At 42.2% G+C, this 27438-nt stretch overlaps 1 protein-coding gene across 1 annotated transcript; it reads left to right on the plus strand.

Annotated features, from left to right (window-relative positions):
• On the plus strand, positions 1-27205 carry foxo1a (forkhead box O1 a). Its single transcript, XM_062418795.1, has 3 exons — positions 1-990; positions 25263-25454; positions 25937-27205. The coding sequence occupies exons 1-3, from the start codon at positions 334-336 to the stop codon at positions 27119-27121; spliced, it is 2034 nt and encodes a 677-aa protein (XP_062274779.1). The 5' UTR covers positions 1-333; the 3' UTR covers positions 27122-27205.
• The last annotated feature ends 233 nt before the right edge of the window (positions 27206-27438 follow it).

Raw genomic sequence — 27438 nt, forward strand, 5'->3', positions numbered from 1 at the left:
GCTGTACGACACATAGAGGCAACAGGCTGAGCGGGGCGCAGACGGAACATCACTACGACTGGATAACAAAAACAAACCAGCTGTGGGCCACTTACGCAGCTTTCTTCCACATGAAATACTTTTTAGAGTAGTTGTGAAAAAAATCATTGTTCATTTACATTTTTTGCTGGGCTTGGGATGTGACTTTCAGTGAGCCCAGGCGGAGCTGTTTTACCCGGACAGATTTATCTTGTGTTCGCTTTCTTTTCATCCGTGAAGTTGTTACTTTTGAGGGGCGACAGGTTTGTCACATTTACATGACTCTGTAACACTTTGCTCCATCACCTTTCAACCATGGCGGAAGCGGCCCAGCAGCCACACCTGGTGGAAATCGACCCGGATTTTGAGCCCCTGTCGCGGCCCCGGTCGTGCACTTGGCCCTTGCCCCGACCGGAGTTCATCAACCCGGGCGATTCCAACACGTCCTCGCCGGTGCCGTCTGTGAAGCAGGAACCCACCGGCAACGCCGAGTTCATCAACAATCTCAGCCTGCTGGAAGAGACTGAAGACTTCACGGAGCAGAAGCCTGTCATCCTGTGCACTGATTTCCAGTGTCGGGACAACTGCGTCCACCAGCAACCTCCACAGCAGCAGCAGCAGCAGCAGCAACATCAGCAACAACATCAGCAGCAACATCAGCAGCATCAGCAGCACCCGAACCCGCAACTCCCTCATCAGCAGCAGCAGCAGCAGCAGGTGCCTCTGCTCTCCTCCCCGGTCGGCACGTCGTCCTCGGCGGCCGCCGCGGCAGCTGCCGCTGCTGCCCAGAGGAAGAGCAGCTCCTCCCGTCGAAACGCATGGGGGAATATGTCATATGCAGACCTCATAACCAAAGCTATCGAAAGTTCTCCTGAGAACCGACTAACTCTGTCTCAGATTTATGACTGGATGGTGAAGAGTGTGCCTTATTTCAAGGACAAAGGAGACAGCAACAGCTCTGCAGGCTGGAAGGTAGGTTCTTTTTTAAAAAGCTTGGTTTGTTTGGTTGTTTTTCGGTACTTTCATCCTTTAGATAGTGTGTGTGTGTGGGGGGGAGTTCACACCAAGAATGGCTTATGGCTGCTGCCTTGCCTTTATAAAGCAGCTCCCTGTGCCAATTCTTGAACAAACTTTTCCAGTGGGAAGTTTTGTGTTTGTGGTACGGTAACAGTGGCTTCACAGGGAGTTCATTGTGCTTTATGCTATGTTTTTATCTCCTGTGGTATCACTGTAATATCACTCCAGGGATTTCAGGCTTGTCGGTGGTGTTTCATAGTCAGTTTATTGTAACAATATAATGCTTCTTGGTCAGGATTATTTCTTTTATTTTTTTATCTCCATCATCATCATCATCTAACCCAATCCTGTTTTCATGGTTGTCTCCTGCTGTGACCACTGTTGATATTTGCATAGCATCCATCCAGCTTTTTCTTTCACAAAGGGTTCAACATTAACAAAAGATGCATGAAGAGTTAAATGACTGTTCAAAGTTGTTTATCATTTGCTCCATTCATGGTCTCGTGAAACCATGTCTCCCCTCATTGTCATCCATCCAGTTCATGGCAATTCAGTAAACTGACCAATTGCTACCGTGACCATGACAGTCATCTGACTTCTCCCTGCAGTATGTGATTTATATTAGTCTGCTGACTCAACAGGGTTTTTTTTCTTCTCTTTGCCTTATTGCTTCCCTCAGTGCTGTAAGTTCTGGTTTGGCGTGATTGAAACAGCGCTGTTCTCTCCGCTGTTATCTTAAAATGTATGGTCGATTTAAGGCTCAATCACAGTTTTCCATATTAGAGTGTGTGGCTTGAAGGAAGCAGTGTTTGTACATCTATGTCGTAAGGAACCAGCGAGATACCAGAAGCATTCATGTGTCCTGGAAACTGTCCAAAACATTACACAAGAGGGGACTTAAAATTTCTGATGTGGTGTGACAGGCCCTCCCACTGAACACTATTTAAGGGCGTAAACCTCCCTTTGGAGACACATAGTTTCAGTGGTGTCTGACAATAAATTGATGACAGCCTACTCTCCCAGTGGGAAATCATATTGAGCCTGTAGTCACACATTGAGAGATTTATTTTGGCTTCCCTCTGTTATAGGCTGTCTGGGTTGCCGATGAAATTTAAAGCAGTTGTGGAGTGTATTTCATCTTCCCCCAACAGAGCAGACTCCCATGTCTGAGTCATGTGCCGAGATGACACACTCATGTCAGTCACAAATCTCGTTTGGTTCTTACTAATTCAGATACGTAGACAGATACAGTAAAAATATCAGTACACTTGCCATATTTGTACTGGGGATTTTTTTTCTTTTTTTAAACACATTTTTCAAAAGTTGACTCAGCACAAAATACATTTTCAGCTACGCCGAGGTCAACATTCATCCTTTTGACCTTAGAAAAAACACAAAAACTCTTGAGCTGTCAGTCAAACTATGGGAGTGGAAAAACCCATACCTGTAGTGAATTACACATAATAAACAAAGCAGGTCCTGAGCACATGTTCTGTCAGGGCGGGGATACTGCCCAGGTGGGTTTGTTTCTTTTACGCTTATTGGTATTTGTACTTTACATGGTTCAGTACCTGTACTGCTCTGCGGCTTTGCTATGATTTGAAGGCAAAGTGATTTTAACCTAAAATGTGCTTTAGGGTCACACAAATGAAACCGTGTGTGTGCGTGTGTTAACTGGGAAATTAAACCTGAACACATCTATGTGAACCCCAGTATAATTGTCATACCCTTGAAGCTAGGATGCAAATAGAATCTATTGGCAGTGTGTGCCAACACCTACAAAGTATTAGTCATGTATGAAGTGGATCATCAACAGACAGAAAATCAAGGCTGGTATTGAATTTAGAGGATATGTCTTTACTTTTATTATTTTTCCTTATAAATTATATCGCAGTTTTGGTGAGAATGTATACTTTTCAGTCGGCCACAGGAATGTCAGGGTTGGTACCTTCCCCTCAGTAACCGCAAAAAATACTGTGGTCAACACTTTCTCAGTCGTACTCGCCTGTTACAGTATAATTCTGAAGTTATTATACAGCAGAGTGTAGTTAAGACAAGGGTCTGTGAGTTAATTGTCTCCTTCATTGTAGATCATTTACATTTTGTGAACCTGCTGCAGAGTCACAGTGACAAACACTGTGACCGTCTCTATTGTGCCTTTTTTTTTTTTTTTTTAATCTTCCTCAAAACACCTAAATAAATAGTGAAGTTTCTCGGTGGTGTTCCATCCATTTAACAGTTATTGTGTGATTGGTGGCTCAGAGAGGGGCGCTCAGCCACCGCCTGGGCTCGCTGCTTATCCTGCCATGTTGGGGGTGTAGACTGAGTAATACTGTGGGAAAGCAAAGTGCCATTAACTGCTGCGAGGGGAGTTATTCATAGAGCTCCCCTCGGTTCCACACAGGGGGGCTATCGCACATTGTCTCTTCAGAGCGAGCTTACTTATGAGATGGGGCCAGAGAGGAGATGAGAAGAGAGAGCGCATATGGGGGAAAGATGATAATGTAAGATGGTAATTTTGTGGGCAGCCATGCTTTTTGTGTTGTTTCCTCTTCAGTGGTTATTTGATGTAAAACATATTTTCTAAACAGTTCAATAAAACAATATTTAAATCCTTTATTTATTTATTTATTTAATCAAAATTTGGACAGAACTTTTCTTAGTGAAGAAGATGCATCATTTTATTTTCTGGTGTAAAACTCCAAATGTCATCTTAGACTTTGTCTCAGTTGAGGGGACATGACAGGAGAAACAGGAATATAAAAAATTGCGCCCTCATCCCAAAGACACCAGCCCTGCAAAATGACTCTAGACATTTGCACAAAAGCACACAGACTAAATATTCTTCTAGTTTAACACTGTGAACCCTCACTAGACAAAGAAACAAAGGCCTCAGAATGGAGACTGTACATGTTCTGTGGTTTGTGGAAGTGCTTCACTGGTTGAGTGTTAAGTCACATACAGGCTGAAGCTTGTTGTGGCTTCTGTTGTGCTGCATGACAGAATTCATGTTGACATAAGTCACGACCAACCAGCTGTACAACACCTTGAAACATCAGTAATTTACTTCAGATTCAATCTTTCTGAATTTAAACAAGAATCATCTCTCTGTGTGACTGATCTCTGTGAGCAGCAGACGCAGCTCCCTTGAAGTGATCTCGTTGAAGCACATGAAGTTTTCATTACTCTATGATTAAGGCTGTCTGCTCGGTAATTGTTTAAGGGCTAGCTTGTTTCACAGCGATGCCGATCTCCCACAGTCAGTCGTGTCTGAACTGAATCATGACAGCCTCCACACTTCTCAGGCCATCTGTGACAGTGTGAATTTTGAGGACAGTTGTGCCAGGTGGGACCAGCTTGGAGGAGCTCTCTGAGTGGACTGGACACTGGCCCTGGCACAGGATGCCGTCCAACAGGAAGAAGAACAGATGGCACAAATCATGTATCACCAAACCTCTCCGTAGCTCCGGTTACTTAGTTCTAATATGTCCCGTTCCCTCGCAGACTGCTAATTGTAGCTTTAAAATGTGGTTAGATTGGTTAGGTTAGATCCGCCAATAGTGCTGGCTGAGGTTTTTTTATTTCACTGACTAATATGTTTTTAATGTATGTATCAACAGATCTAGGCTGAGACACAAACACAAACTGCACACAGGCATTTGTACAGTGCAGTATGTACAGTACACACACATTCTCACACGCCTGCCAAAAATCTGTTCTTTCTTGTATTTCTCTACTTTTCGTACGTCACCACTGAATAAATATTTGATTTCAGCTGATGGAGCTGGATGGCTCAGGTGCTCTTTGATGTCAGTATGGAGATCAATTCGGTCGTAGCTTTTCTCTGTACACGGCGCTCTCTTGACCTAAAATTCCTCAGCCTACGCTGGTAAACACTCCCACGGATCTCAAAACAAACTGTGTCGGAGCAGACAAACATGCAGGTCCGAGCCGATTATAAGCTGGTGACACACGGGTCATTACCATGTAAATGTACCCATTGATCCCTTTTAGTCTTACAGTAAACACTAGGTATGGCCGAGACGAGAGGCTCAGATTGGTTGTGTAGCTGTGCGGGATGTGAGTCTGGGTTGAATCTCACCATCTTTTTTGAAAGCTTATCTACGTTGTCATGGATCACAGTGACCTGACTGGTGATTAATATTCAGAAAGCATCTTGTGTTGTTTTATTTGAGGGACACACTGACACTATGAAGTGTCTTTCTGAATATGTAAAGCGTCTCATAACCTTCAAGCTCCACTTTGCCTTTCACTTTGACCACCAATAGGACAAGATATCCTCGGGGCACAGTCATGAGTTCCAACTTGTAGCTTACAGAGTATTATGCAACAATTGTTCAGCTAACATTACTCAGACGTGAACTGTTGCTAGTGACACAGTATCCCTGTACCCCAGTTTTGTTATATAAGCTTTGATTTTTAGTTGGCTTTAACTTTTCTCACAGATTGCTCCTTTGTGTTTGCATCATAGTGTTATCTAAAAATGTCTTTCCCATGGATCCCGCGAACACAGCTTAAAGAAAAACAGAACCTAAGAATTAAGGCATTCTAATCCTGAGCGAGCACAAAGCTGATTTGGTTATCACAATTCAGAAAGAAGCTTGTTTCTCTTGAGTCTGAATGTGTATTAGTAGGACAGGGAGCTGGATAGAACAGCAGTCGTCCTGTTTCCCCTGGTTCAACACACACACACACACACACACACACACACACACACACACACACACACCTCAACCCCCTGAGGCAGTTGAGGAGTCCAACCTTGGCATTGCCCCAAGACATGAGGGGCAGCTGTGTTTCTCAGGCAAAGAGCTGGAGGAGCTCTCCTCACCCTCCTCCCCATTTCCTGCCTACGCCGCCTGCCTCTCCATTCCTGGTTTTCTGCCGCTGCACAAAGCAGAACACACACTGTGTTTTGAAGGGTTATTGGACACAACCCCCCCCACACACACACACACACCTCCCCCACGCCCCCTTCAAATCTTAAGGAGCACTCACTGTCTTCGGAGAAAAATTAAGAGATAGAAAGAAAGAGAGAGAGAGCGATAGAGACCCAGAATGCTCTAAGTTCAAACTGGGTGACTCTCGTTAGGAGTTGCATAACAAGACATTTACTGGAATCAGGGAGCCGCAGGCCAAAGTCTGGTGCCACTGGTTAGTCAGCGGAACTGTGAGGCACTGTGTTAGAGATATGTGGGACGCAAGTCTCCTGTGCATGTGTGTGTGTGTGCCCGCACGCACATAACCTGGGCCTCATAATTAAAGCCCTGCTGCTGGCAGATGCACAGACACGATGGCAGACAGACCGACAGGCCGACACAGGGAACATTCCAGCACAAGCTTTTATATCTTTTTTATTGTGGCGTGATATTCTGCCTTTCCTTTTCTCCCCAGCTGATTTTAATCCAGTATCTTCTTACAACTGCCCTTTTCTCTCCCCCTCCTTGCTTTTCATATCACTTAGTGCTTTGATGTGCTGAATCACCATAGCTGGCACACCACAGGTGTTAAAAAGCAGCTGCGAGTATTGATGAACACTACCTGTTAGTCTTTGTAAAGCGTACTGGTAATGATTGTTTTCATTATCACTGAACCTATTGATTATTTATTTCATTAACTGGTGAATTGCTGAGTCCATAAAATGTCAGAAAAAAGTAAAAGAAAAAAAAGATAGTTCAATGTTTAATGATGTAAAACAAAAATAAATAGCAATTAGTCACATTTAAAAAGGTGGAATAAGCTAATATTTTGGTTTATAGATGACCAACTAATCGATTCATCTACTAATCATTTTAGCCGTAGTAAATCCACTTGTTAAGATGTTTTTGGTTTAGCACATGTGCAGAAAATGTGATACAGATGAGTGAAAAATATCATCGTGTTCAAAGTGATGTAACTGTGCCCATCCGCACTGATTCCATTGAGCAATAGTGTGAAACTAGTAACCCCACAGATGATTTCACAACCTCATGTTTTCCTTCTGCCCTGCTCCACATTTGTTTACCTCTCGGCTCTGACACGAGTACTCTCTGTTGTTGTCTGTATTTCTTTCCCTCTTACAAAGGAACATTTTAGGATATTAATCACACTTTTAGACCTTAACAGACAGAATATAAAAGAGGCAGGAAAGCAGGTCAGTGTGGGCCGGGGATACTGGATGACGTTTGAATGTTTATGTCTGTGTGGTACACGTGTGTTTATTTATGGATCCATTCATGGACATTCTGTAGTTGAACTGACGCATCAGTTTAACCTCAGGTGAGTAATGACAATTGATACCATGTGCTGGTGCTGTTTGGGTCAGTGTTTCACAGTAACCCTTTAACAGCGTGTCCAGAATACCATGGGGAGGAAGCCGAGAGGCAGCGGACAGAAGCTCTGAGCCACATACCACACAGGGCGTTGTGTCTGTCTGTCTGGTTTTCTATCAAGCTTCAAGGTTGTAATTTTGTCTCCAAAAAGTTCAGATTCTTCTGGGTCACTGCTCCACTTGTCAGACTGTATTGCAGATGTATTCCCATGTAGCATGCAAATAAGCTATAGTTTAAAAGGGCAATAATTAAGATTTCTGCTCCCACATAGAACAGACCACAATGTATCTGCAGAGGGTTGCTATGCTATTTGGTGTAACAGATGGTCCACTCAGTCAAGGTTTCCCTGCATTGAGAGCTGAAGGGCAGCCATGAATCAGAGATTTGATTCAACTGAGAAAAGAAAAAAGGTTTAAAATCCTGAGAAATTTAAATTTTGTGTAATTAATTCAGTGCTTGTCATAGCACAAAAAGAAAAGTTGCTTCTGTTATATAGCAAATTAATTAGAATCCTTTTGAATACCTAGTCCGATTCATTTAGATTTAGCTTTTGAGTCTAAAACTCAAGAGAGTGACATTATAATATTATTTCATTAAGATTACATATTTGTAGTTTATCTGCATGATTATGTGTTTTTTATGTTGCTTTTTGCTATTTAAAAAATGAGAAGAGAATATTTGCCAAAATAGATTTGGAAAATACAAAATACAACTATCTATCAGACCCCCACACTATTTTTTTCCTAAAATATCTATGTTAAACATATTTGATTAGAGTATAATCTATTAAAATTGTACTTTTACTGAGGTGAGGAATGCTAGCTGTCTACATTGGAAGCAATATTGTGATTGAATATACAGTTTAACTTTCGTGAGTGACACAAGTGGTTTAACAGCTGGCAACGTTACACTTGTGAATACTTTACTTGACTGGAAATGACCCAGGAAAATCCCTGCAAAGTGCCCCTGTCATTTTGTGAACCCTGCTGCACTCCTGCCAGTGTTTTGTTTTGTCAGTTCTTTTTCTGGCTGTGTACCAGATCATTCAGTGAGTGTACCATCCAGTTCCTGCACAGACTGTAAGTGATATACAGAAAGACACCAGCAGAGTCGAGTGCCCACGCAGGTTGCTTTAGTCTAGAGTCGAAAAACACAGAGAGTTGACATCCAGTGCTGTGGTCAGGTAAACAGTCATTTAGGATGAGTCAGAATGTTGTGTTTTTCTGAGTGAGGGTTTGGTAGTAGTGGGACGAGAGCACGTGACTGTCTGTTTTGGCAGAGGGTTTGCCCAGGCATGGCAGTTTGTTTCACAGTACATACTGTTGCACTGTCTGCCATCACAACTTCTCATCAGTCAGGAAAATTGTAAAAATGTCCTGTAGAGTTGTCTGGATGGCCTCCGCATTGTTTCATGGTGTGAGAAAAGGGAACTGTGGCACAGATTTTAATAATTTCACCACTGAAATGAGAAGTAAAATCCCTCAACGCTTCTTTACACATGAAATATGTGGTCTCCCATCAATTCCTCATAGCTAGCATGCGTGTGTGCGTGTGTGTGTGCGTGTGTGCGTGTGTGCGTGTGTGCGTGTGTGCGCGTGTGCGCGTGTGTGCGTGTGTGCGTGCGTGCGTGCGTGCGTGCGTGCGTGCGTGCGTGCGTGCGTGCGTGCGTGCGTGCGAGAACCGGCTGCAGACACACAGGGTGCTGAGTAGAGCAACACATTTACGGGACTGCTCACTGCTGAGGGCCCCAAACCACAGGCATTACCCAGACCCACATTGTTGTGCAATTCCCGCCCTAAAGCGATTATGCATGGTGCCTGTCAGACTGGCCCGGCATTATCACACAATCACACATGCATTCAGGCCCTCTATCACATACATGAATGCTCACTTGAGCCCTGTAGCTGGCTGGCATGGGTGGAAATTCAAATGCGCACTTTAATCAGTAGTGCGGTTATGACTTGTGTGTCAGACCACGGGTTCCCCACTTCTGTTGTCACGGGCACTACTTGTTTGTTTCGAGGTCAAAGTGCACAACAGCGTAACAAAACTGCCTTCTGGAGTGTTCATTTGAGGTGTGCATAGATGTTGCGACATTGCAACACTATTGTCTGTGTCGTATAGCGAGGATCTTGGCTGACGTAGTGTTTATAAAAGAAACACCTCACACACGGAAGAGGAGAGGTTACCAGAAGTCAGGCTTCCCTTGAGACATGTACATACTGCATGCATAAAACTGGTTAAAGAAAGGTGTTGTAAGTCCAGAAATGACTTCTGTTAGCAATTTCTGAAGCAAGTCTTCTCCAGAGTTAGATGTTACTATTATATTATCAGGATTGATAGCTGAGAATGAAAAATGTGTTCTTCTGAGTGTACTAATGTATGTTTGGGGTACTGTACAATGGTTCACAATGGATGTAATGTTTCTGGTTAGATGTAATGTAGGGGGGGTGAGAGTCAGTGGGTAGCATCTATAGCTTCTTGTGTGGCTTTTCATTCAGGTTTCTTGCGTTGGACTCGAGGAAATGCAGCAGTCATAGTCAGGAAAATTAAACATGTAACCACTTGTGGACTCATTTTTCTCTCAATGAATCATTCATGTTCTGGTCGAAGTAACCCACAAGAGAGATACCAAGGAACAAAATAAATATGGAGTTGTGTTGGGATGTTACAAATCCTGAATCATTATTGTCAGTGTTGACAGACAGCTCCAGTTGGGGCTTTATTCTGTTTAATCACATGACATGCAATTATTATTTCACTGACTGTCACCAAAGGTTGAGAAATAGGAGAAAACATTTGGGAAGCAGCCAAGTGTGCTCAAGTGGAAAACGTGTCCATGGTTCTCTCTTCTACCATGGTGCTGTTGTTGCATTCGTGCATCTCATATCTTCTAATCTGCACTAATACGAGAGCATATTTATATTCTTACAATATATATATATAATACTTACATGTAGAGTTTAATTTCATGAGCTTACATCATCTGTCTTATTCAACTTGTCATTTCTTTGTGCTTCTCTTGAGGACAGAACAGCGGAAAACCTGAATTCTAGAAACATTGTGATCTCATGAAAAGTGATTCATTTATTGTCACATAAAGTGAAGGAAATAAAATGTGTGCTTTTCCATCAGTACATCTGTATAGTCCAGCAGTTATGTTATTTTCTCAGCACATGTAGTTTGCTGCACTGATTGCATGAAATTATCCCTGTTCTAGCCTTCTATTACCTCTCTCTTCCTCCACCTGCTCCTCTCCCTTTTAAAGATGCAAATTTCAGCCCATGGGTGACAGGAAGTGGGTCGTTTGAAAGCAGCACAAGGTACGCAACACTATGGTAGTGATGTCATCAGGAGAGGAAGCAACACTGAGCGTGATGTCAGATTCTGTGGCTTCTTCCTCTTCCAGCATTTCCTTCATTTTTTTTTCATTCTTCCTCTTTGCTCCACTTAGAGTTGGGAAATACTTCAGTACTTGTTTTTCTCATCATCTGTCTATTTAATAATTTTAAATTTTCATAAGAAGATACTGTGGTAAACATTCATGTAACCGAATGACACCTGACATTATCAGCAGAGCTTCTTTTTTCTTTTTTGCAGACCTCTCTTTGGCCTTTTAAAGTGCAGAATCACGAACACATGGAGCTAAATTAAATGGAACTCAGTTAGGCTAAATAGAGCCAAAGTAAATGTTGGAGTGAGGCTTTGGTTTACTCATGTGACCTCATCCTGACCTGTACTGGTGCCAGTTTGATAATGGCCCCTCTAACTGGGATGCCAAGTCCAGCTTTTGGTGCCCTTGTTTGATGTCACACTTCCCGTGTACTGTCCCTCACAAAAAGGTGAGCCCTTAGTCACCACAACTGCAAGGTTTTTAATAATCATCGGAGGAGATTTTAAACGTTGGGCAGAATTTTTGTAGTCATACTTATTGAGACAAGCAGCACCCTTTTCAGCTTATTTTCTTCCATGACTACTGCAATCACAACTGCACTCGAGAGACTTATTTTGTATTGCACATATTGAACGTGTGTCATCAATGGTGATTGTGTAATCGCAACAAGGCCAGGTAACAAGGACACTGGTGATAATGTTAAAAAAACAGTAAATGTTAAGTGTAAAACAAAGCAGTATTTTTATGTTAAACAAACTATGTTTTGCATTTTAAGACACTTGAAGGAACTATCATATCATCCTAAGATAACCATGAAATGGAGCACAGTGACTATCTAGTCATTGGTCTCTGTTAAAATAATTCACTTGAATAAAGTCTCCCAGCACTCCCTCTGTGAAGTTCACATATATTTATTTATATTGTGATGTGTCACTGTTATATCCTTTTCATAATGAGCCCATGACAGAAAAAAATTACCTTTGTGATGAAAGGGCTATAATGGCTCCACTACATCTCATACGGTTCCTTTTTTATTTTTTCTCTGAAAACAGTTTTTGTGACTTTTTTGTGATTGAGTCATGTTCATTTTAGGTCTTTCAAACAGGTAAGTGCATTACAGCCCAACATACAGGTGTACAGAATGCATCATGGACATTGTGCATATGCCAGTAGAGTTAAAACCACTATGAACCCAGACTAGTGTAATATAAGTACATCATCTCCTCAGAGGAAAACAATATAGTATAGGCAGGCATTTTTCTCTGATATGCAGTTGATGTTTGAGTTTTTTAAGTACTCAATGTGGAAGTACACATATTTATCTCTGTGTTTTACAGTGTAATGAAATATCACAGAAAACAAATCATGAGAAATCCTCTCGACTCTGAAACCAAATGGTGATTTATTGTTGGAATCAACATCTAGCAGTATAAACAGCTCGGGGATATCCCCATGTTTGCCAGGTTGAACTGGTGTAACAAGCATATAAATATAACCCCCAAACACTCTCCTCTCCCTCCCTCCCTCCTTGCCTCCACTGTTGGGTCAGGCTTATGGACGCAGGCTGCCACACAGGCACCCAGCAGTGGTCCACACACTGCATCTTTATCCAGGCTGAGCAGGCAGCAGCCCAGCCCAGCCGCGCCGCTGATCAGAGGCGAAAAATATCCCCGCTCCACAGACACAGCTCTGTGCATTTACAGACTCACATTGTGTTCCACATAGCAACACATGCACATATTTTAGCATGGCAAGCTTAGCCAGCACAACCCGGTCCCTGTCTGTACACATGAGCTGCGTGCCATTTAAGTTTGAGTCAGGAAATCAGCGAGCACAAGAGAGCTCGACATGTAAACACTGAGCTGGGATTGCTTTAAAATACTACGGGGATGTTATCTTAAAAAGTACGTGTAGCAGGCACAATAAACAACATAATGTATGTGCAGTTAGAAAAATAAGGAAAAGAAATCTGTCGGTTAAATCACTGAACATCAGTTAAAGTGTAAGTACCAAAAACAGCTGCTGTGTCAGTTGATCAATCACTGTGAACAACGCCTGTTGATAACATGATAACTTGATATGGTCACATCATCACAGTATAATTATCGCCCAGCCCCGTAAGAGTTAGTAAAGTCCACGTTCCTTATGTCTTGAAGGACAAAAGGCCTTTAAGGCTTTAAAGCAGCCAGTTTAAATTGACAATTGGTTTAAAGTTACACAATGTTTAATTTTTATGTTGTTTTTTTTATTCAAATAAGCTGAAACTGCTCAAGAACATACATAGGCTTACCCTTGATCGACAACAAACTGCATGGTTTTTTAGATTTTAACTGGAGGTAGTCAACTCCTTATCCTCCCTCGATGGCCTTGTGAAATAAATACAAGGAAGAGCTAAAACCTCATTGGCTGTTGAAAGTTTTATAGCCACCAAACATATATGGTCACTCACTCATACATACAGCCAAGATCTCTGTTGGAGCAATTTGTCCAAATGTCAGACCAGGACAAAAAAAAAGAGGAAATAGCGCATGATTTGTTCTACCTGTTTGGATCTGTAATTGAGAGCAAATCTTAAGTGAGTAACTGTTTTGTAATATGTACAGTAAGAGATTTATCTGCCATTGTAATCCTGCTGAAAAACTTTACCTGGACAAGGGCCCCCTCTTTCCTTTTTCCTCTTGTTTTGCCCAGTCAGACTACAGAGTTTTGATTAGGAAGTAGTAGCTCTTGAACCTGCTGTTTTCTTCAGCTTGTCCCCTGCATTACATCTACGAGGGCCTCATTCTGCAGTGTTTTGCATAGAAACCAGAGGCTTCAGTGGGATCAGTATCAGGACTGGCCAGCTCTTCCTGTGCGGATACAATGCAGCAGGAAGTTCACTAATAGCCCGTCCACTACGCCACTCGTCTCACACTATCATACAGCGATGAAAGATCCTGGAGTGTCAGCGACTATGCTGCCTCTCACCGTATGCACAAAACCACATATAGCCTATTTATCATGTGTCGGCAGCATTTGTGAGACCGATCAATCTTAAGCTTAACCAGTCACCATCCTCTCAGTCTTCCAAGTTCAGTGTGTGTGTTTGGGGGGAGGGTGGTTGGGTGCACTCAGATTCTTTGCAGAGGATTGTGAAAAGGAGATCCTGCCAAGAGGCCGTCAGTAAATACATTTGCAGACAGATTTGCTTCTGCATGACTTGCGTTTTCTGCCTTTCCATCTGCGCTTTACGATCAGTCATATAACTGAGCATCTGACAATGACCATTTTGAAGAGGTACTTTCCTGGAAGTCATAGACTGCTACTTGGACTCATAGAATTCTAAAGTGAATTTAAGGAGCTCCACACTGAGCACTCAGTGTCCAGGCTTCTTGTCTCCCTTCTCTGCCAAATTGAATTATTGGAAGTTGACGTCAGCGGGTTAGAAAAGGACTCTTTTTGTTGCAACACGAGTGTGCGATCAGCTGTGGCCAGTAGTGCATGTGCATGATGTCCCAGAGGAGCAAGGGGAAAGGACAAGGGAGGAATAGAGAACTAAGAAAGGGGCGGGATGGAGGGAGAGGGCAGAGACAACCTATTTCTGGATCGTACCATATCCTAGGGTCAGTTTCCATTTTTAATCCGAGACTTTTTTTAAAAACAGAAATTGTGGCAAAACAGATTTCTTTTTATATCTCTGTTAACAGTGACACATTTATGCTTTTCCCGGCCACTCAAACCTGAGGCCTGTGCTGTGTTGCTCGCTGCTACGCAACATTAATGACAACAATCATTTCCTTTTCTCCGGATCGTTTTAATGAAACCGAGGGTGTAAATAATAAAAAAGGCCCGGGGCTTTACATTTCCTGTGCGCCGTTCTTATTTCCACCGCCTTTTATGATCATTGCTGTATTGACTTTAGTAAATAGGTCAGATTATCACTGGTCAGTTCAATATTGGTGCTGATGATAACCTATCAACCTATCAAACTGCAAACACATGAAGTCATCACAGGCTATTCAGGTTGTCTTGTGAATGTGGTAATGTGAGGGTGTATTGCTTTTTTTTTGCTTTTTTTGTTTTGTTTGTGTGTGTGTGTGTGTGTGTGTGACAGAAGGATAGAAAGAAAGACGCTAATGACTCAATATGTTGTGACTGAGCAAATTAAGGCACAATTTAGATGCAGACACTTTTATAACAACCACATATTTTATCTTGTCTTCATTGATTGATGGTGACCAATAAATCCACCCATTAAACAACCCAAAATAAATAAATATACCCCAGAAATGTTATGTATGAACTTTGTCTGAGATTGAAATTCTGATTTAACAAACTTATTAAGTAAAGAAGAGGGAAAAAAAGAATCTGACCAGGCATCAGTGCCAGTTTTTGATGCCTTTTTGATACAGTTGTCGATACTCTTTACAGACACATTTAAGTCATTTAGGTTTGATACCCAGTGCTAACCCCCATCAGATTATTTTATGCCAAGAAGAGCTTCTACCGTAAGAATTTCATTGCATTGTCTGAACCTCCGTGTTTTTACCATGCATATGACAATTAGGGATGCTCCGATCGATCGGCCGCAGATCGTTATCACACCGATCAACCTAAACAGGTTGATCGGTGTGCTCTCAAAGTGCAGATCAGAAAAGCCGATCGCAAATATATATATATATATATTTATCAAACACTAGTTCAGAGTACGTAATTGAAATCTAAATTAGCCAAGTCCAAACTAAGCACTAGTGTTGTGTGTATCCAGTTTATTTATTTTTTACCGGAGACATTCTGCGCGTGACGTATATTATATGAGACTGTTTTGTTTACCGCATTCCAGCACGTGACGTAATTAACCTGCCACTGTTTATCCGCTCTCATGAATGAGGCTGGCACAGGCAACATGAGTTCTCCGGTCTGGAATTTTTTCACAGTTTCCGAAAAAGATCGCTGTTTGCAAGATATGCGACGCCGAAATACCAAGAGGTGGTCAACAACAACGACAATTTAATACAACTAACCTTATCCGACATTTGAGAACGCGCCACACAACAGAATACGGCGAGTATGAGGAACAAGCCCGGACAAAAAAAAAGACGGCCGCCGTCACTCAGCCCACTGTCAGTGAAACGTTTAGACGTCTGGAGCCTTACAGCAGGGACAGTAAAAGGTGGAGGGATATTACAACAAAGCTGACAGGGCAGGGTTTACACAAATTAAAAGTTGATTGTGGTACATAAAGATCTTGATTGTGTTTATTATTTATTTTAGTACAAATGGTTTTACCACTTTAAGTGGTGCACAAGGCTACATTGTAAATACAGGACATTGAGGATTATTATTATTATTCTCCCATCTATTCTGTGATCGGTGATCGGTAACGGCAGATATATGATTCCTGTGATCGGTGATCGGATCGGCCCACCAAAAATGCTGATCGGAGCATCCCTAATGACAATACATTTCTTTATCTTCATCTTATCTTTCTCATGACTGCTATGCACCATCCCGCCTTCTAGATATTACCACTTTGATCTGCCTTTACCAACCACTTTACCACAATGCACCACTTTTAGTAAACCTACTTTCATACTCAAATGGAATAAGTAGTAATCAGCCTCTAGATCACAGAATGCTAAGTGCATCTGACATGAAGGGGAAAAACCTGATTGACCTTATGACTTTGTAATCCCACTGAGTGGTAGTTCCCCGTCACTTGTCGCCCCGCCATCACCTTCGCCCAACACCACTTCAGACCTGCTGAGGTGGTGTTAGGCTAATAACAGGTTTACACATTTTCTGTCTTAACCACACTGCTCTAACTCTGCCAGACTCAGCACAAAGCACGCTGCTCCAGACATGACCAAGCTGCAGCTTTAGGGCTACTCACTTTGGCGGTCAGAGATGGTGCGCTACACTCTCTGTAGGTTTGTCCTCCTTACAACCGCAGACATTACACAGAAAATAGGTAGTTATAGTGCGCAAACACACCTAGATCTTTAAGCCCATTGATCCCTCTACAATTGACTCTTACAATCCCAATGTTGACCCAGACTTTTTTTCCATCATTTGATGCCTCTAACCTCTGTAGTTTTTATAATGAAAACCGCTTTAATGACTTATGTGTTTCTATCCTAATATATTCTCTACTTCTCGTCTAAATGTAAGAAGCCATTCCAGCAGCTATGACAAAATATTTCATTATTTATCTTCCCTCAAACTTTAAATTAAACAAATAGCTTTTTCAGGCTTACAGGTGTCTGTAGAGAAATCTTTAAATTACTTAAATGCAGTTTGGTTCACTACGTAAGACGTAATAGATCTGGAGGTGGAGTATCTCTGTTTATTCATGATGACCATGAGTTTAAAATTAAGGATGATCTCTCTCTCTCTCTCTCTCTCTCTCTGAAGTCAGATAAGGCTGAGGTGGAATCTGATTTTTTAGAGTTTGCTGGTGTCTCTGATGGAAAGAATGTTATTGTTGATGTTATTTCTCGCCCACCTTATTCTGTCACCGTGATTTTAATGGAAGTTTGTCCAGTTCTCTTAACCTGATAAACACTGAGGATAAACACTGTTTAAAAATAGATACCTTTACCAAGAATTTCCTCAATATTCTTTATTCTAGTTACTTTTCCCCTCTTACTCATAAATCCACACAAGAAAATGCAGCAACTTTGATTGATAATATATTTTCCATCTCGATTCCAATTCAGTTCTTTACAGATATTAGTATGGTTTTTGGAAAAATCTCTCCACTTAAATGACTCTGCTTCACCTGGCTGACAAAGTTACCTCCGCACTTGATAATGAATTTTACTTTTAGTATTTTCAGAGGGCTTTCAGAAGCTTGTGTTACAGTTAACCATCATATTTTAATGGAAAAGTTGCATTTTGCAGTTTTTTATGATGCTACATAATTAACAATGGTTAACAAAATATGTCTCCTACAGAAGTTTGTTTGCGTTAAGGTTGCTAATCCAACAAAGCCAGACTTCCCTGTGGGGTTCCACAGGGGTCCATTCTTGGACTATTATTATTCCATATCTATGTCTCAAATAGTCTTTCTCAATAATGTTTGCAGATGACACAACACTAGTTCTCTCACAAAATTTCAGTTCACTGATTAAGGACGTTAATAATAAACCAAGAGTGATTTGTGGGGGGCGATGATGGGAATGGGGAATATTGGATGGACCACCAAGGGTTGCCTCCTTCCCTGCTCAGAGTTTCACAGAGATTTGGGTAAAACAGGGGTGACATGCTGCAGATGACCCCTCTACAGGAAAGCAAAAAAAGAGGATAGAAGTCCTTCATCAAAGCAGACTGTTTTCTTAGTCCGACAAATACAACAAATTGCCTAATATGCTTCATAGTCTATAGGTCCACTGTGGCTCTGATTTATTTTCATGAATAAAAATGAAAACATGAAATAAACTATCTTTGAATATGAAAAAATCTCTACTCTAGGAATTTATCTAAAATAACAATTGAGTCTGTTGACATAGCTCAAGTGACAACTGCAAGACTCCTGGGAATTATTGTTGATCAGAGTTTGAGTTGAAGAGCTCAAACCAACTGGGTTAGCAGAAAAATGAATAAATCTATTGTTATAATGAGGAGGGTTAGTCATCTTGTCAGACACAAACTGTTGTCTCCTTACTCTTTAATACATTTTGTTAGGACTGCAACCCGATCAGAGTAACACATCTGTTCTGCTCCTCTATTTTAGAAACTCCAGATTCTTACCATTTATGACATCAATATTTCTCAAATATGTGTTTTGAATATCAGGAGGAGTTCAATCCTGAGCAGTTCAAGACTTACTTTAAAGCAAATTCACATGTTTAAAAGACGACTTAACTGCTTTTTAGTAATTGCTTTTCATGTATTGTAGTCCATGTATGCAGGTTTTATTTGTTTCACTCATACTGAAATGTATCATTACTTCTTGCTCAGGAGTAAGTACAGGTGCATAAACCAATATCCCGCTCACCATCTTACTTAAACACACACTTGCATGCATGCATTCACACACACACACACACACACACACACACACACAAACACACACACACACACACACACACACACACACACACACATGCAAACACATTCACATGCATGCACACACATCAGACACTCACATTTTTGCTTTTATTTTGATTTTATTGTTATTATCCTTGTTGTCTCTTTGGTTACTATTAGTTTGCCATCACGTTTATGTAATAATATTATTTGTACATGAATTGGTATTCTCTATAACATTGTAAAATTGTAACATTATGTAGGTGGAGACTTCAAATAAGCACACTGGGTTAACTGCCTCTCCCTGCACTGTATATTATATATTGTTGTCGTATTTTTATGCAATAAAACTTTTTGTGCATTGTGCAAAAATAAAACTACATTTGAAACTAACTGTTCAGGTTAAAACATGGGGCAACAAAAGGTAAAAAAGCCTGCTCAGGACAGCACCGTTACACTAATGAGTTCAGTGGAAATAGTGCAGGGAAACCACATTTTTTCTCTTTGATCAGTTCCATATCTCTGGTAAATACATGTGAAACTGCTCAGATAACTGCTGGCGTATGAGTTCATACCTGCTGCACGCTTTGAGACAGTGAAGAAGGAGCAATGCTGCAGACATCATATACATATAACTATTGGCTTTGCAGCTGAGGTTTCACTTGTGGCTTCACTTGATTCAGAGCAGCCCTGCATGTAGGTGGTGTTGCGTTCACATGGGGATTTTTTCATTAGACGAGTTGACATTTGAGCAGCTCCGAAAGCGTTAGCACTTCGGTCAGTCTGCCAGCATCTGTCTGGCATTTTGTCACTCAGTTTTCTTCAGGTAGGTGGCTACCATCTGCAAAAGAGAGCCGAAGAGGAGAAGAGATAAGAAGACAGTGAGAAAAAGGTGAAGGAAGGACAGGATGAAGAAGAAAAGACAAGAGGAAAGAGACCGTAAGGAGTAGAGAAGAGAAAGAATGCAAACAGATGAGAAGATAGGAGAGGAAAGGTGAAAAGGAGAGGGAATGAGATGAGTAGGAAGGAAGTGAGAGGTGACAAGGCAAGAAGCAAAGATGACTATAGGATAAAAGGGAGGGTAAAGGGACAAGAAATAAGGAGGAGAGAAGGAAGGAAAGGAGGAGAGGGTAATGTACTGAACACTGTGGCCTTTCAGTAGTACTGCCAGGGAAAGAGTTTAAACCAGCACAGTGTGTTCTTTACTGATCCATGCCCACTCTGTCACACACAACCCCTCTTTCTCTTTTTCTTAAATAGCCTACGCTCCAAACACATTCTCCTGCTCTCACACACACACACTCACACCACCCAGACTCCCATACTGCAGCCACTTGTTGAGTCAGTTGTGACGTATCCGGTCATGTAATTCATTTTGAAACAGTCACGCGACAAAGTGCAAATTACATTCATTTAATAAATAAAGTGTGACATCAGGGGTTGGTGTTTGCAGCTAAACATAAACTCGCTGGCAGTTTTTTGGGGGTGGGGGTGGAGGTGGAGGTGGAGGAGGGAGGGGAAGGGGGTGCGGGAGAGCAAAGCTAAATTTGCGGTGTCCACTTGGCTCGCAATGCTTGCGGCTTCGCATTCCATGCCTTTTTCTCTGCCTCACGACCGCCGTGTTTCCTGTGAGGCAGGAAGTTAGCTCTGTTTCCTGTCACAGTCCTCTTTCATGTGGTCACTTCCTCGTGTTTTGCCAGCGCTGCTCTGTTCTGTTGACTCAGAGAATGGAGGTGGTGCTCCTCGTGGTGGGCTCAAGCAGAACAGAGTAAACCCTTTATTATCTCTGGCGAACATGAACCCAGCTTTCAGAGATAATGTCAGCTTGCTGCCTGTTTCCACAACATTTATTATCATGAGGTTCGCCATTGCAGAAAGTATTCACTTTAATTAAATAATGAATTGAATGAAAGCAACAAGCCATGTCTTGTCTTGGTATTATTGTCTATCTTTACACAATCTTTTGTTTCTCTACATTGTCCTCCAGTGACGGTAATTAGAGTTCAGTTCTGTGAAATCGTTGGTTTTGTAACCTTGCTGAGGAATGTTGATTGTGATGGCTGCCTGGCTGGGAATCCTGCCTTTACTCTTTCCTAAGAGATACTAACAAGTTGGCTGTGATTACGATTGAACTTTGCACACAGTGATTAGCTGGAATGTGAGATTCCTGTGTACTGCAGCCAGAGATAAATGAGTGTCACATATAGTCGCAGGATCCAAATGAAACAGACTTTTAATTTCTATATTTAAAAAAATCTAATTTATGAAAAGTACATGAGGAAATATAGACAGCAATTTGTCATTCTTCTTAGTATGAAGTGTTTTAGCTGTTAGCCTGATGTCTTGACTTTTGGGGACATGACATAGCATTTTACCCTGACCATAGCCACTAGGCTACTTGCCTAATTTTAACCCTTACCCTAACCTCCAAAAATCACCTTTTTCCAATTTGGGACACAGCTTTTGTCCCCAGTAGGACAAGCCATCCCCAGTCAACTTAAGTAGGAAATTTGTCCCCAAAAGTACACACACACACACACACACACACAGGCTAACATGCTAACAGACTCAGAAAACTGTCCGGAGTTGGACTTTTTCACCATGTGTGATCTCTGGATTGATTCGGCCAGCCACCAACCATATCCCTCCACTTCTTCTCTGATTTACTGGCAGACTACAAATTAAAATTAAAATTGCATGCCACCACCTACTGTACTGGAGTGTGTAACATTATTCTGTTGACAGATGGGTCTATTGTCATGTGTTTGTGTGTGTGTGTGTGTGTGTGTGTGTGTGTGTGTGTGTGTGTGTGTGTGTGTGTGTGTGTGTGTGTGTGTGTGTGTGTGTGTGTGTGTGTGTGTGTGTGTGTGTGTGTGTGTGTGTGTGTGTGTGTGTGTGTGAGAGAGAGGGAATGGGGCGTGCAGAGTCAAAAATAGAAAAGTAATATGTGGCGGGCAATTCTGATGTTGTGGCGGGCCACTAAAAATAAATGAATGTATGGGAAACCCTGTATGTTCATGTCTGCATCTGAGTGCATGCATGTGTCTGAGTGCAACTTTGTGTTCATGTACGTGTTTTCATCCCCAATCGCGTGTGCATTCAAACCACCATATCAGTGGCTGCAGCAGAGTGAACAACAAAATCAAAACCATACTGCGCTGCTGTTTGTCACATTGCCATTCCACAAAAAACATGAGCTGGCACACACACACACACACACACACACACACACACACACACACACACACACACACACACACACACACAAACACACACACACACACACACAGAATGGGAGACGAGGCTTTTCCATTGGCCCCAGCAGACACCCTCAGCCACACTCCCCACACGGCACACTGAGTTCTGCCGAGTCCTGGTATTTCCCATCAGAGCATTTTTTATGACCCTTCACTTGTACTCCTTCTCTTGCATCAAGACTTTTAAAGTAGTTTACTCTCGATCATCACAACACCCAACGCACTGACTGTGACATGAACCAAAATAGAAACCAGAACCTCCAAAGTGGAGATTTTAGCTGTGAGTTTCTCCTTCCTGTCATCAGGATGATATAAGGCTGTAACAGGACATCCCGGCGTCTGCACTCACATTGCAGTCATTCCTTGTTGCAGCACAGCTGAAATTACCAGCACTCTTAGTGGTCATGGGAAAGAGAGGCTCATGACCAAACTTTCCTCCTCGCCTTTTGTCATAGCTACCGATGTGCACGAGGAGAGGGAGGGGGGGGGGGGGTTGTCACGTTCCTCAGATCATGCAAACTAGCCCGAGACTATTGGCTGAGGGTGTCGGGTCATTTGATTCGAAGGTAATTTCATTCATTTGTGAAGGGCCAGTGTTCAAGCAGGCCCTCATGTGCCCTGGAGCCTGAGGTCCTGCAGTGAGGATACGAAAGAGGTGGAGAGAAGTAGAGGCAGAGAGGAGTGAAAGAGGTGAAATGAAAAGAGAATAAAGAACTGACAAATGAAAGGAGGCGTTACAGCAGAAATGGGAAGTGATAGTATTTAATAGAGCGTGGTAGTCGGAAAAGTTGACAACAACAGCACTTCTGGTTATTGATTGAAGGGACAATTTGTTCATCTCCTGTGGCTCTGGAGGGGCTTTTCAAAAGACTTAAGGCTAAAACACTATTGAGTTTCATTATGTTGGAAATGTAGGCTCCAACATTTTTACAGTTTAAAAGAGACTAAAAGTCACAATATTTCAGCTTCTTCTGCAATAATTTAACCATTATTTTTATAAGAAAGTGCAATCTGAAACAGATGGAGTATCCCTTTAATCTTTTGAGTCATTTATAGGGGTGTGACGATACACTCAGCTCACGAGATAAGACGAGATATTGGGTTCACGAGACGAGACTAGATTTTAACTATATTTTTAAGAAAACTTCAATGAGCAAATACATGACTGTTCTTTTATTTAAAATTCACAAAATGGAAATTGAATTGAAATGTTTTAACTAATCATCTTGTAATGAATCACTTTAGTTCTACTTTCTAAATATATAATTATCATATGCAGTATGCAGCACTGTAAAAGGTTTCCCCATATAGATATTTTATAGATGGATAATTTTGGTATTTATTGAAATAACAACCATAAATACAAAAGTTAAATACAATCACGAATACTAAAAAGTAAATTGTAAAGAGTAAAAACAATTCTAATATATAAATATAAATTAAACCAATCCAATTATCACATATATATATATATTATAACATATTGCTAATAAAAAAAACACAGAAATAAAAGTAAATTGCAAACATCCTGTATCACATATAAATACACAAGTAGAACAACATATAAATTGTGTTATAATTTGGTAGTGTGACTCATTTTACTTTTTGCATCATTAGGCTTCCAAAGCTGCGCTAGATTCCCTGCTCCTCCTACTTCAGGCTCTCAGTGTAGAGAACTTACCACTGCTCCTCTCCTCATCTCATACTGCTGACTGAGATCTTCTCAGCAGGTAGAAGCTGCAACAAGGTTAATGATCCACACGTGACATTATAAAAAGAAGACATGACGTGCGAATGAGCGATAGAAAACCGATCTTTTTTTTTTTGGTGCGCCCCTTAATTAGTTTCGCGAGACAAAATTCACGTCGACGAGAAATATCGTCGTGTTTCGTCTTGCGAGATCTCGTCACACCCCTAGTCATTTATTAATCAAACATACCAAACATTTAGCTTTTAAAAGGTATAATGATATTCTGTTTAAAAGCATTGTAAATTAAATATCTTGACTATTGGACAAAACAAGCAATTTGAAGTTGTCACCTTGAGCTCTGCCAAATTGTCATTTTATAGAAATTTGAAAAAATAGACAACATATCAATCAGTAGTGAAAAGAATCACAACATCACGAGAGGGGGGGGGGGGGGGGGGGGGGGGGAGAATGAGAAGAGATGGTGGAGATGAGGAAGAGAAGCAGAGGTGAAGACCGAGCAGAGGGCAGACTGTGAACCAGATGTGAAGTAGTGACTCACAGCGGGAACAGGCTTGATGACGTTAGCCACTATGCATGCTAAGCTCTGTGCGCGTGCGTGCGCGCGTGTGTGTGTATGTGTGCCGGGAGTTCCAGCGTTTCTTCCAAAACAACAAGCATTACGCATGCACAGTAATGTCTGGCCAAGGCTCATTACTTCATGTTATGGCCCAGACACAAAGCAACACAGAGCAAGAGTGTAAATTATTCTCTGAAGGTAAATGCTCACTTGAACAACAGTTCTGGCTAATTTAGTCTCAAAATCATCACGGGCTGAAACTGAAGTCTGGAAAGTTGAGTAACACAAGTCTCCCAGTACAGTAGTTACATTAAAGTAGGACAGAAACAGTGCCTCACCTTCAGTGGTTTCCTTAGCAGACATTTGCCCAATATTCACGCTCTTTTGTTTGCCGTGTTTTTATAATGCTGCACTAGCTTCCTGCACAAAAATGTGTTTTTCCACTGGGGGTGTCACTAAGCAACGTTAGAGCGTAGTATTAGTGTGTAAGGAGGACAGATTAGTCTGTTTCCTCCCTTTGATTTTGGGCTGATTTAGAAAAGACACGTAGTCAGGTGGAATGTGAGTGTTGGTATAATGCTGTTTTAAACTGGGCCCCACTCTTTTTGTGAAGGAAATAAAGGGCCACATATACAGTATGTTTAGAGATAAGACTGTCTGCAGTTTAAGCCTTGCTCTGCTCAGGATGTATTGCTCATGAAGTAAATGTATTGACACCTATTGTGTAGTGTGCATGTGTGCGTGCGTGCGTCAGTGTTGAGTGACCTTAAAATCTCCCTTTTTTCTTCTCTAAGTCAGCTGTCAAGCCGGGTGTGTTTTCAAAAGAGAACTACCTGTAAGGATGGATTTGCACTTCTATGTGGAGGCAAATCTGAGGTGTTTTGGGAAAAGGGCAAACACAAAGCTCTGTCTGTTTGTCTTCTCCTCACCGTGTTTTTCTCTCTCTTTCTTTGTCCCTGTTTTCTAGAACTCCATCAGACACAACCTGTCGCTGCACAGCCGCTTTGTTCGTGTCCAGAATGAGGGGACGGGGAAGAGCTCGTGGTGGATGCTAAACCCAGAGGGTGGAAAGAGCGGCAAGTCTCCACGTCGCAGGGCGGCCTCCATGGACAACAACAGCAAGTTAACCAAGAGCAGAGGAAGAGCAGCTAAGAAAAAGGTAAAAAAAGAACCAAACTGTGTTTTGCTTTTGGCTTAGTTGGAAAATGCTAAAAGAAGAACATTTTTATCGCCACTTTCAATCCACAATTTATTTTTTCAAATAAGAATTTATAAAAATATAAATGGTGTCCCAATCTTCTTCTTAGACAAAATATATTGATATTATTAATCTTTTCATATTTTTTTTTCATAAATGATCACTCTTTTTTTATAGTAATGGAACTAAAAAAAACATTAACTGAGGATGATTTTATGTGTTTGACAATCATATCCACACTTCTAATGAATTCTCTTGTCTCTAGATGTCTATTCTCTACATTTTACTGCATTATTGATACAGTATTGTGGTTATAAAAATATTAGATTTTTAAGTATCCTTCAACCTCGTGTTTTACTACCAGAAGCATATGTTATCCTGACTGTCTCTGGCACATACGATATGTCTGTTGGTGCACTGAGAGTCTCCCTGTCTCCCCACAGCTGTCCCTGCAGGGCGGCCCTGACGGAGGCGCCGACAGCCCAGGCTCTTACTCCAAATGGCCTGGCAGCCCCAACTCTCACAGCAACGACGACTTCGATGCATGGAACAGCTTCAGACCTCGAACCAGCTCCAACGCTAGCACTCTGAGCGGACGCCTCTCACCCTTTATGCCTGAGGATGACCTTGCGGAGGCAGACGTACACATGGGCTACCCTGGAGCCCCAGGGGCCAAGATGACAGCCACACTGCCCAGCCTCACAGAAATGACGGGCTCTTTGGGACACAGTTCTGAGAATGTCATGGAGAACCTTCTGGACAACCTGAACTTGCTCTCACCCAACAACTCTCAGGTCGGAGGAGGGGCAACGACCCCTGGTTCCTCCCAGTCCTCCCCCTCCTCTATGATGCAGCCGAGCCCTGGGTACTCTGCTTACAACTCTCCCAGCATGGCTTCCCAGCCCCAGCAGGAGTATCGCAAGTGTGCGTATGGCCAAGTGGGCATGAATAGCCTGTCGTCCATGCCACTGCAGACACTTCCAGAGAGCAAGCCGACCTTCGGGCCCGGTATGGGTCAGTACAGCTGCCCTGGGCTTCTGAAGGAGCTGCTGACGTCAGATACAGACCAGCATGGAGAGCTCATGCCGTCAGTAGACACTGTGGTGTCTCAGTCCAGCGGAGGCTGCATGCTGCCACCCTACAGCAGCAGCCAGCACGCAGCCAAACTAATGGGAGGAGGGAATGGTCACCCGCACAATCTCTCTCACACTCACCCCCATAATGTGCACAGCCAAGCCCCAGCCACATCACCGGCTATGAATGGCCGCTTGCTCATGTCCCTTAGCCACAGCGGGGGCAATATGCGTTTGCCTACAACCAAAAGCCCCATGCAGATGCCTTATGGCCTCTCGAGCCACCTCAGCGCTGGAGGCATGCCTGGTGGCTTCTGTCCTCTCAACACCAACGGATACGGTCGACCAGGTCTGCCACCACCTTCGCACCCGGAGAAGCTGCCCAGCGACCTGGATGACATGTCTATTGAGAAGTTTGAGTTTGACATGGAGACTGTCCTCCATGAGACTCTGATGGACGGGGACTCACTGGACTTCAACTTTGAGCCAATGGTGACCCAGCAAGGTTTCTCCCATGGGGTGAAGACCACCACACATAGCTGGGTGTCAGGGTAGAGACTGTAGTGCGAAAAAAAAAAAAAGTTCTGCTCAACTGACTTCTTGTTGTTGCCGTTTGGTAAAAGACACAATCAGAACTCATTTGAGACAAAGAAAAAATGCATCCGAGGATGCTTAATCCGAACATCACCTGCAAATTCTGTACCATCAACATTTCTATTTCAAAAATACCTTTCTGATCACTGCAGCAGACTAAGACTGGTCACAATCTGCTGAAGTTTCCATTAAGGCCCCTGAACTGGTCAAATTATTTTTGAAATATCAAATATTCTGTACAAACTAAGTGCCAAACATTTTGCCTTAACATAAGAGCC

Source organism: Scomber scombrus, chromosome 5 (genome assembly GCF_963691925.1).
Source record: "Scomber scombrus chromosome 5, fScoSco1.1, whole genome shotgun sequence".
NCBI lineage: Eukaryota > Metazoa > Chordata > Actinopteri > Scombriformes > Scombridae > Scomber > Scomber scombrus.

Coding starts and splice junctions, on each gene's coding strand:
- foxo1a (XM_062418795.1), top strand. CDS start 334: ATGGCGGAAGCGGCCCAGCAGCCACACCTGGTGGAAATCGACCCGGAT. Junction 991..25,262: donor ACAGCTCTGCAGGCTGGAAG/GTAGGTTCTTTT, acceptor CCTGTTTTCTAG/AACTCCATCAGACACAACCT. Junction 25,455..25,936: donor GAAGAGCAGCTAAGAAAAAG/GTAAAAAAAGAA, acceptor GTCTCCCCACAG/CTGTCCCTGCAGGGCGGCCC.